This window comes from Meleagris gallopavo, chromosome 20, assembly GCF_000146605.3.
Source record: "Meleagris gallopavo isolate NT-WF06-2002-E0010 breed Aviagen turkey brand Nicholas breeding stock chromosome 20, Turkey_5.1, whole genome shotgun sequence".
Taxonomy (NCBI): domain Eukaryota; kingdom Metazoa; phylum Chordata; class Aves; order Galliformes; family Phasianidae; genus Meleagris; species Meleagris gallopavo.
The window spans coordinates 2,739,726-2,751,034 of NC_015030.2; the positions used below are offsets into that span (position 1 = coordinate 2,739,726).

The window sequence follows — 11,309 nt, forward strand, 5'->3', positions numbered from 1 at the left end:
TAAGAAAAGGAAAATATAATATAATATATATTTTTTTACGTATCAGTAGGGGGCGGGGGAAATACAGAAAAAAATAATAATAGTTGTGCTGAAACATGATTCATTCTTAATTTTTTTTCCTTTTGACCCTACTTGGTTCTTTCTTCTCTCAGAGATTTGTCACCAAAAGAGGCTGTGAACTGCAGCCTGGTGCCATGGACATCCCCTACGGCTTGGGTGCTTCTTCCAGCAGGCCCCTGGTTTTGCACTGGGATCCATAAAAAGAAATACTGGGGTACAAAGCTGCAAGGTGTCTTCAGGTCACCTTCAGAAGTGATAGGTGAAAGGAGGAGCTCATGGCCTGGCAGATCAGCTAGACTGTGGCTTGGAAATGCCAATTCAGACCTTTTTGTCCCGTTCTCATAATGAAACAAAGGAGGTGCAACATCTGATTTGGTTTTCAAAACCTTACTCTAGGAGATATTTTTTACTGCATAAAATCTTTGAGAGTTTTTCATTTATCCGTTTTTTGTTTGACATTTGCCTCTTCACTAAATCAACCTCTTTTCATTGACCAAATTTAATTTTCACCTTACAGAAGCCAAAAGCAATGTTCCTTTGGTTTGTTTTTGACCCCCCCAAAAAAAATCACCAAAAAGAAAACAAATTATTCTTTTGACTTTAGGATGGAAATGGTCAAGCAGTCAGAAGTTCCCATTCAAGGGAAGTCCCTGCTCCCAGGAGCATGCACCCCTGTTGCTGGGCACTTCTTCCACTGGGGCCCATCTGAAGGGATTTGGGTGATGGGCAGGGAAAGGTTCATGATGCATGTGGACCTGTTGGGGATGCTCATTAAACATCTGGAAGGTGGTGGGACCCCGCCATCCCACTGCTCACACACAGGAACCAAGTTTACAGTGTCTGGCGGATGATCTTTAAGCCATAATGAAGAAAAATTGCATTCAGAATGAGGAGAAGTTGGTGGAAGGTTTCTTATCCTTTCCTGAAGAAGAACCGAGGGGGAAGTGGGAATGAGAGCATTGGTTGTGCAGGCCTTTGAAATTGTCAGGCAAAACGAATCTGTTTGCAATAACCCGAAGCTTTAAATTCTTTGCTTTGATCATTATCACCTTTTTTGGACAGTAGAAATGGCTCAGAGACAGAAATCTATTAGTGCAGCAGGATCCTGCATTACTGTGGGCTCCTTTATCTGCTGGTTCTTTATCTCCAGCATTTTCTAGGTGATAGGAGCACCTAATTATGGCATGGTGCTGTGTACCAACATGATGCTCCCCTTCCTAAGCCCAACTTGAAGAAAGATGTGATGGGGGCCAATAAACTTAACTGGGCATTATGGGCATTACCTGGAAAAGCTGGCTGGGAAGGATCATGAAGCCTCTGCTCACTGCCTGTCTGCATGTCTTCATGCCCCATCCCAGGAGGCATTCAAGGTCAGGTTGGATGGGCTCTGGGCAGCCTGATCTAGTAGCTGGTGCAACCAGCCTGCAGCAGGGGGTTGGAACAAGATGATCCCCTCCAATCTAAGCCAGTCTATGATTCTATGTTGGCCATGATCCTAATGAAATCACAGCGGAGTTTTCAAGGAGTCCAAAGAATTTCACAGGGAAAAGATGCAGAGCATGTACCAGAAATTGCCATTCAATAGCAGTCATTTCCAGCTTGACTGTCCTGCTTGCTGTGTCAGGAGAACAGCTCAAGACCTGGACAACTACATGGCACCAAGTCCCACTGCAGGTGCTCAGCCACATCCCCTCCTGGCTGCCTGTAGCCCCCATCCCTGCATCCTTAAGGACACAAACCCACCTGGTTCTGCATGCAAGGCCAAGTTCCCAAGGCAATTAAGACCATTTCATTTGCACTGTGGGATCCCAGGACTTTCCCCCACCGCTGTACCCTCAAAGCTAGTCTCAGGTCCCCGTGCCCTGATGGCAGGGCTGTGGCATGGGGCTGGTGGCAGCAGCTGTGTCCTGGCCCTTGGCTCAGTGCAACCCTATCTGGCCCCACTGCTTATTCTCCCCTTCCCACTATCCCTACCCCAGGCAACAAGGAGGTTTTCCAAGCTGCAAAAAAGAGTTACGCAGGTAGCTCCTTTGAGACTTAAGGATGGGGTAAGCTGTACATGCTTTTGACAAGTACAAATATCATTTGAGCATAATTTAAAAAAAAAATCAATATCATTATATTGCTACTGTCTCTCATATGGTCATATTTAGACTAGCATAAACTGCTTTATAGTGCTACAGATTGTTGTCCCCATATTGAACCAGCTCTAGCAGTATGAAGCACCTTCCTACAAACGAGTTTCTACAACTGCCAGCAAATCACTGCCATTAAATCCATACAGCTCCAGTGCATCCCCAAGCCCAACTCTCATATGTGCCTTCAAAACACTCCCAGCATCCCAAATTTAACTCCCATCAATGCTCAAATGCTCTACGTCCATTAATTTCTGACTCCCTCGATGCACACCTAGTCAAACCATGTAGGGATCGGGGGCTGTAATTGATTTATTTTTTTTATCTGGGCCATAAGTAGTTTTGAAAATCCCTCCACATATGAACAATGGCTTTTAAAAAGAGGTCATGCAATCAGATCGCTTTGAACTCTAATGGTGTTTAAGCCTCTAAACTCTTTAGGCTTATTTTAAAATCCAGCCATGAAGTTTAGATTATTTTAACCTAAGAAGAATTGAAAGTCAAGTGTTGAAACCTGCAGCCCTCCTGGGCCCACGGCACTGAGTATCTGTGTTAGGAGGACTAAGCAAAAGCAGCTATAAGTAAAAATGAAAGTGACCCTATAGAGTATGATTTTTTTTAAAAAAAGCAGAGAAATCAATACATTAATGATGAGAAATTAATTCAGGTAACTAAGATCTTTCTGATCTCGATAATCCAATGCGCCCTTAGGCACTGTAAAGCTCGGGCTCCTACACCTCACGGTGTTTACAGTCTCAGAACATCTGCTTGAAAAGAAAACTTTACAGAGCCCTGAAAATTTCAGACCAGTTGGGATTTCCTTTTTGAGCCCAATTTGGCACTGTGAGACACGGCCTCTGCTGCTGGGACCTGGGGGAAGGCAAGGAGGGGCTGTGAGCAGCACTGATTGCATGCAGTGAATGTCCTCAGCTCCTACAAAATGCTGCTAGACAAGAATGTACCCAGATAGAAAGAACACAAAGGCCAACACGCCATGTAGAACAGTGAAGGTGACTCCTGTACGTGGAATTCGGAGTGGGCTTTGGGCTGCAGCACCACAGAGTCCAATTTCTGGAGCATTTGGTGATGCCCAGCCTTCACTGAGTCATTTTGACTAACCCTGATGCACAGCCTCCTTGGTTCTCTGGCACACACACTAGCATATGCAATGTTACATCTCCACATTTGGGGAAAAAATGCCCGTTTTCTTAACCATTAAAAAAGTTCTTGTTCTTACACAATGGTTTCTGGATTTTCTCTCCTCCCTCTCCTCTGCTCTGTGATGCTGTCATCTCTTTCCCTTTGGTGCTATTCCAGTATAAAGCAGACTGATTTTAATTTAATTTAAGAATGAAAAAGCACACATTTAATAAAGTTTACGGGTACTGAGAGGCTGTGCTCTCTTTTTGCTGGCGGCAGCAGCCTGGAAGGAGCAGGGAGCTCTGAAAAAGGCAAAAGCAGAATTACCCACTCGTGTCAGAGTCAGTCTACAAAACCACTTGAGCTGGCACTGCTTGGTTGGAGATCCCCACTTTGGCTCTTGATCTTCTTGGCATCACTTCCACAGCCTTCTATCTTCCACTTAGCGACGCTTGATGTCTTACTACAGTCTTTAGGCAGCAAAACACCTCGGAAAACCATGTCTTTGCATTTCGCTCCTCTGTTCCCCATTCAGCAAACCCTGCCATGTCCCTTTGCCACCATTCATGGAATTCCTTCTTTCCCAAAACCCTGCTCTGTGTGAAACCTGAGGTGGGAGCAATGCACCAAGAAACATAGACAGCCCCCATAGATCAGGTTCTCTGTGTGGTCAAGTAAAGCGATATTCTATTTACTTTTTCAGACGTATAAACAGAGAAAGTCCCAGGGAAAATATGTTCCCAAACTTCATAATATTTTATTAAACCACCGAAGTTTAATATAATCTTTTGGCTTCCATGGAAAAATGTTCCATTTCTTTGCTGAGCACCTTTGATTTTATTTTCTTTTAATTACTCCTATCCGGACTTAACAATGTGGGTTTTGCGCTCCACCCAGCGAGGAATATCCAGATTAGAAGTGTGGAATTTTGCTGAAATACAGAAATATCTGTGCGTGGTGAGGAGTCAGCAACGCCTGGGTGGAAAACTCTGGGACAGCCAACGTGTAGAATGAATTCCCCTCAGCCAGGCAATAACAAGACTGCATTCCTCAATCCACAGCATTTATTACCAGGACGTTGGCCAGCAATGTTCCTGGGGAGAAAAAAATCAGACCTCCTTCATCTTAATGCTTGTCCACAGCCTGCACAGGGGCGGCAGCTCTGCACTCCGTGGGGAAAGCTCTCAATAAATCAGAGCTGATGCAGCATCAGTGCCCAGGGTCACACGGTGGGAATGCCTTGGGATGTGGCATCCATCCAGGCGCGATGCTATTGCAAAGCCAACATCGCATAGGGCCCCAAAATCTTCAACAGCACTGGTGAGCCTGTGGGCACAGCAGAGGTGTGGAAGCCAAGCTGGGCTCTCAGAAAAGACTCAGCACTGTTAAATAGTAATTATGGTAATAATCATCTCATGGTCCCCAAGATAACTGCGTAATTTCTGGAGGCCAAAGCTGTCAGTCTGAGCATTACCTGAAGCTGTTCATGCAGGAACCTTAGGAGCAGCTCTCAGCCACCTTGCTAAACTTCCTCACTGTTCAAAACCTGCCACCAGGACAGCCCTGGCAATGGAGGGCCCTTTATCAATGACATCCCATCACCTGCCTCCATGCTCTGCTCCATCAGTGCTGGGCAGCAGTGATGCCCTGAGCAGGATTAGACCCATTTGGCCAAGTTCCCCCAGCTCTGTTCTTTTGTTCTTTCATCAACAGCAGTGATTCAAGGTATGTGAGCAACATCTAAAGGAAACAACTGAAAGGTATTGGCTGGGGAGCACTTAACTCCCATGTACGAGGCTTATGGAACAGAATCAATACATTTTCTATATGGCTTGCTGCAGAAACCCCCTGCTGTTGGGCACAGAAGAGATGGCAACAGAGCAAAGCAATTCTCCTGAGAAGAACAATTTGAACAGCACAAGTAGGGCTGAATGCATTGCATCGACCCAGCAGAACAGCCACTGAGCTAATGCCCAGCTCTCAGGGGTCCTGGGATCCTGGCTCCGAGTGCACAGCCTTTGTGCTTTCATCATGCTGGATTTCACCTCCTTTTGTTAAGTGCACAGAGATCATGAAAGCAGCCACAGGCTTATGATGCTCTTGGAGCCTACAGTGAATGCTGCAGGGCACTGATGGCACCCAAGACTGGCAGTGTCTGCCTTTCAAGGCTGTCCCAGACTCATGACCCCCAGTTTCAGATACACCAGCTTCCACCACAATGGAGACTGGCTCCCTGCTATGAGAACTCAAAACCAGCACTGGCTTGAGGCCCACCTCCTCCACTTTACACACTGAGAAGATTCAAGGTTAAATCAAAACATTATCTCTAAGGCCACACGTGCTCTGCTGGCAGGGCTGCTTGTTCACAGATACATAGAATCACAGAATCATTAAGATTGGAAAAGACCTCGCAGATCCCCAAGTCCAACCCCAGCCCAATCCCACCATGCCCACTGCCCATGTCCCCATGGTTCTTAAATACCTCCAGGGACAGTGACTCCTCCACCTCCCCAGGCAGCTGTGCCCTTTCATCACCACTCCTTCGCAGAATAAATGTTTCCTACCATCCAGCCTGAACCTCCTCTGGCACAACTTAAGGCCGTTGGAAAAGGTTCCTAGAGAGCTCATCCTGCCCCATTCTGGACTGCACAGCTAAAGGGAAATCAGAGGAGCTGAGCTGTCCTTTAGATATCAGCTGCCAGCACAAACATACATGGGAAACAGGTTTTGAGTTCTTGAAAAAATGTCTAAAGAATTTCAAACAATTCTTAAGGCATGTGGGGATAAATAGCGAGAATCTCAATATTGTTTATAGTTTAAAAAAACACAACAGTCGGAGTTCAGTCAAGCCACGCATTTTGGACACATAGCTTTAAACATTTGGTTTCAATTCTCTCAAACCTTCAGCAAAGAAGCCCCATTCATGCGATACTCAGCTCACAATTCCAAACGAGGAGTATTACGGGCTGGAAAGCAGGATGCTTCTATTTCCAAACAGAATCTTGGCCAATCTTGGAACATCCTTTCAGAAAATAAAACAAAACCAAAACACTCAGTTGAGCAATTTGTCCAGGCTGCTCTCCTCCTGCTTCAAGTTTCATTAGGTTGAATTAGCTGTTTTTCTTAACAACAACAACAACAAAGGAATACTCTGTCGAAAACATCCTGAGCAGTAACGTCTGCAGGCTGAGTGCCTCCTCTGTAGAGTGGGAAAGTCATCACTTTCCCCCTTGCAGTGGAGTTCATTGGGAAAAGTCCAGAGCATCTCTCACTGAGATGTCAGCATTTGCATTTCTTCTATCAGTGTTCAAATAATGTTTTCCTGAAGGCTTTTCTTGTCCCTTTTTGTCTTTTTCTTAGGGGATGGAGACCCCACCTGCACCATTGGCACTGGCCTCCTTCTCTGCTTATAATTAATTCCTGAAATATTTTTTTTTTACTTCAGACATTCCCTCACGTGGACAGCTCTCAGGACCACAGATTGCTGGGGTCAACAGGGAATTCTCTGTATGTGCTGCTCTGCATTGGTGGGTATTGTTAGGGTCCCAAGGCAGCACACCATTCTCAGGGCGGACAACAAACATCTCAGGAAATGAAAAAGGAACAAACTGGTCACCAGCATCCCTCATGGAGTGCACCGGGGATGATTGGTGGCCCCTCTTAAACCCATCAGATCTGGAGCAGAATGCAACCAGAGCAGAAGCCAAAGCTTGTGTGAGCCCATAGCATCAAACCCACAGCATCAAACCCCCACCGTCTGAACGCACGAAGAAGAGATTCTGCTCTTTTCTTCATGAATACCCCAAAAGACAACAAAATTGGACACTTTGTGCCACAACCCCCCCTAGCAAGCAAGTTGCTCCAGAACAGAGCTCTGCTCCAGGTTTCCTAGACAGATTTGGGCAGCGTTTTTGCAGATGTAGGGGTGTTCGTGTGGGCGAGGAGCACTTTGACAAGCCCTGCATTACCTCTGAGAGCTGCTGCTCAAAAATAAAAGGGAAAAACACAGGGAGAAAAGACTCCCAGATGTTGCACTTGACTTCACATCAGGCTCGCTGCTACCTGTGTGGCCCTGGCAGAGCAATGGGGCTCTTGGATGCGAGCACCCGCGCTGCTGCTGGATCCATCCCGAGATAGGAGCTGGCTGGTGGTCAGGGAGCAAAAGCCAAACTGCAGCCTTCCCCTCCCGGCCCGTGGGCTGCACTCCAGTATCTGCTGAGAGAAGGAAGGAAGGGTTTTTATTAGTGAAATGGAATAAAGGGATGAAGGGGGAGGTTTGAGGAACTGCAGGTGGGGAGCCACCGAGTGACTGCGCTGCAGCAGCTGCTCCTGTTGGGTTGGCTGCTGGAGATGGGCCACCGGCCCTCCGCACCCTTATTTCTGCTCCATCTCCTTTCTCTCCAGCACCACCACATCCATCCCCAGCCAGAAGCACAACCCAACCACCCATATGCAGAAGATGTAGCTCCATCTTCAGGCTTAGATTTAGGCACTTTTCACCATGGGCAATTGGAAACAGAGACATTCAATCATTCTCCTCTTCTTTTCATACTGCTTCCCACAAGCACTGAAATACAGCCAAGTTTGGGAGGTATTGGTAGTTTGGTGGACAGCTGATCTTTGTAAAGTGATATGCAAGCAAGCTCAGGAGGATATAATGTTCCAAGGCAACCAAAGCATATTTCTGTTTTTACATGAAATTTTCTGCTACCTTTTGGCAGAAGGTCTACACATACAGTCTTGTTGAAGATCTGTGCACTTGGCATCTCTGTGCTTAGATTAGGTGCAGAATTCTTAGTCCACATTATCTGTACCAACTCAATCTGAAACAACGAAGTGCAGGTAACTTCTGAAGCCCTGCTGTGCCATCAGCAGCCTTATGGGAGGTTCAGGCTGGAAGGTTCAGCCTCCAAGGAGCCAGAGGAGACTGCTCATGCATCTCCGTAGGTGTCTTCAGTATTTGAAGTACCCCACAACATCTCTCCAGATGTGTATTCATCTGGTGACACACACAGAGCCCCTTTTGTCCTTCCAAACACACAACTGAATTTTTTTTGCAAGCATCCAAAGGCATGATCCCTCTTCCCTTGGCTCTGCATGGAAGTCCCCAGCTGGGGTGGCTGGCTGCACAAACACCCAAAAATGTCGGTTGGATCCCATCTGCAAAGACCTTGGCAGCTCCACACCTTGATATGTAGGCCGAAACACTGGACGAACATTCAGAGAAGACCCATGAGAATGGCTGAAAGCCCTGGAAATGCTCCTATAGGTGCAGGAGCCAAGCAAAATTACTGAATTAACAGCAATCTTTCCTTGGTCTGTAAGAGAAGACATACAGGATCTGAGCATGGGGCACAGTGTTTAGTCACTCACTGAGGTGCTTAACTTTGAGCATCCGGGTCTGGGTTTCATTGTCCTCTGATGCACACTGGCCAGTTGTATTATGGAGCATGAAGTAATTCTTAATTTTCCACCTTGCAGCTCTGAGACATAATGGACCTAAATAAATCTACTTTACACAAAAGCACCATGGGTGTACTGAGAAAATAATTCCTACACGTGTTCACCCAGACAGCAAGGCAGGCAACCAAATAAAAAGCTACACAGAGCTTTTCAAAAGAGCAATCTCAGAAAAAAAATCAGTGCTTGCCTCTAAAACTCTGACCGTGGCATCATTTTACAAAGAAGGGATTCCTGCATGGGATAATTAAAGACAGGCGTTTCAGTAAGGCACAGCTTGGTGGATAATCAGATAATGGGGAAAGCAAGGAGCTCCCCAGGCAGCCACCCCTGGGCTACAGGGCCAAATACTGCCTACCTGCCAGCAACCATCTCCTCCCCATCTTCCCTTCAGATTTTTGAGGCCGAGGGCCTACAGCAGCCAGATTTCAGCCATAACACTTCACCACCAACACGGTGGAATCCTACGTGTGCTGGAGCTTGGTGCTCCAGTGTGGGATGTGGCACAAACACGATGTTCATGAGTCTGATGGAGCAGCATCGCGAGCGGCGAGCGGCTCTGAAACAGGAGCTCCATGTCTCCTTGGAACGAGAGGAATATCAATATTTTTGATATTTCAAAAATATCAACAGCCACAACCCAAGAAGCAAAATGTCTTTTTGTGGGTAATAATCCCAGACAGATGCCTCCCGCACACAAACAACCCGTGTCTCTGAGACGGGAGGCTCTAAATAAATAATCAACAAGTCCTAGAGCTGAATGCACAGTTGCTATTTGCATCATAAATAAATGAGGAGTCTTTTATTTACTCATTCTGGTGGCAGAGCACACAGCACAAGCTCCTCAGAGCTCTATTGGTGCTGCTCCGGCACAGCTGCTCGGCTGGGGATGTGGTGGCCACAGCACAGCTCTGTTTGCTGGGAAGGTTGGATGAGCACGGTGGGAAGGTCTCTTCATCCACATAGATGGGAACAGGTGTATAGGAAACCCAATTCCTATTTGTTGCTGATGCTGTACGACGTTACGACATTTATAAGTGTTGACCCTCGTGGGTGCCTTCCAACTTGGGATTATTCTATGACTGACATTGTTTTCCACCAGTGTGAGGAAGAATTAATGCTCTGGGAAGTACCTTCAGAAGGAGCAACCCAAAGGAAAATCAGATTTTTTTATCAAGAGAAGTAGTCTTACAGTGGTAGAGAAGGGCTGGAAAGTGGGCCAAAACTCCATGAAATGCTTCAAGAAATAGAAATGTTCTATAAAAATTCTGGGAAAACTTACTTTTTCTCAGTTTTTCAAGACGTCGCACTGCAGAAGACACCTCAGTACCTCCCTTCTGCCATAGATTCCACCTGGGAATGCAGTGAAGCAGCAGCTGTTCTTTCTGCTAGGCACATGGCAAATCCTCCACCCACCATCACCTCTGGGATCAAATCTGCTCCTGGAACAGCAGCTACAGTGCAACTGCACAAACCTTGCAAGGGGCCAGAGCTTGGGTGCTGAGAACCAGCATTTGCGGTGTCCTCAACAAAAGTGAGACTGAACCAAAAAAAAGGCAAAAGTCCCCATCTATTTCCTTTACTGTCCACAAGACATGGTGAACAGCCATGTGCCGTTTCCAAGGAGAAAAGACACAAAATCTATCCCCGGAGACCCTGCAAGCCATCGGCCTTGGTTTTATGTAGGTATGTATCAAGTGTCACTGATCCATTTGCTTCAAGCAAACTAGCCAGTGGTGAATTAGTATTTTTTCTGCTCTTGGTGTCCTGAAAATCATGGTTTTTTTCCTTTTTGGGTTTGGGGATGACAGATAGCAGCACTCACGGAGTGCACGTGGAATCCAACCCCATCCATGCACTGCGGTGGCATCTACAACCTTACATCCTCTTTTGGCTCATTGGTAAAACACAACCTGGACTCTAAGAGGTAAATGTGGGCAAGAGAAGCAGTGGTGCTGAGCTTGGAACTGAATTCAAGTCTTGAAAGTATCCCAAACGCAAAGTCATCCCTCCCCAAAAGCCACTGTCCCACAACCCTTTGATGACAGAAGGGCACAGAAAATGCCACACTGACAGTGGAACTTTGCAACACAATAAGGAGGAAGCTCAAACAAGACCTTTTGGGACAGTTTCTGTCCAAATGAGGTTGTTCTGGAACCTCATCAGGACCCCAGCTGTCTATTCACACAACTGTTTTACCATCCATCCAATGGTCCAAACACGTTTGTATGCTTGAACAGTTCATCCCAGGATTTGTAATTCTCCTCTATCTGTGACCATAGCAATGTCACAGCACAGCATCGACCCTACCGCCGTTGCCCCCACACTGGGGTGCTCCTATCCACTGGTCCCACTGAGAAAGACACAGATTGGGAAATTTGGTGCCAGGAATTTGAGCTGCTCCAGCACTCAAAAGGCTGGCACCAAGCTACTAATACAGTTCAAAATTAGAGCTGGTAGAAAAATGTGTCATAGCACTTATTTTGCAAAGGAAAAGTCGTTTTTAGCATTTCT

At 46.4% G+C, this 11,309-nt stretch overlaps 2 protein-coding genes across 2 annotated transcripts in view; one reads left to right on the forward strand and one right to left on the reverse strand.

The window, feature by feature from the left end:
* The window catches only part of LOC104913763 (heparan sulfate glucosamine 3-O-sulfotransferase 3A1-like), a 26,513-nt gene extending 26,335 nt beyond the window's left edge, over positions 1 to 178 (forward strand). The window contains exon 4 of the mRNA XM_031556379.1: positions 153 to 178. Within this exon, the coding sequence (XP_031412239.1) occupies positions 153 to 178 (26 nt within the window). The remainder of the gene's footprint in view (positions 1 to 152) is intronic.
* A 5,611-nt stretch (positions 179 to 5,789) lies between these two features.
* Positions 5,790 to 11,309, reverse strand: part of LOC104913764 — a 13,287-nt gene continuing 7,767 nt past the window's right edge. Inside the window, exons 4-5 of the mRNA XM_031556297.1 lie at positions 7,398 to 7,550; positions 5,790 to 6,357 (exon numbers count right to left, since the gene is read on the reverse strand). Coding sequence (XP_031412157.1) covers positions 6,295 to 6,357; positions 7,398 to 7,550 — 216 coding nt within the window. The 3' untranslated portion in view covers positions 5,790 to 6,294. The remainder of the gene's footprint in view (positions 6,358 to 7,397; positions 7,551 to 11,309) is intronic.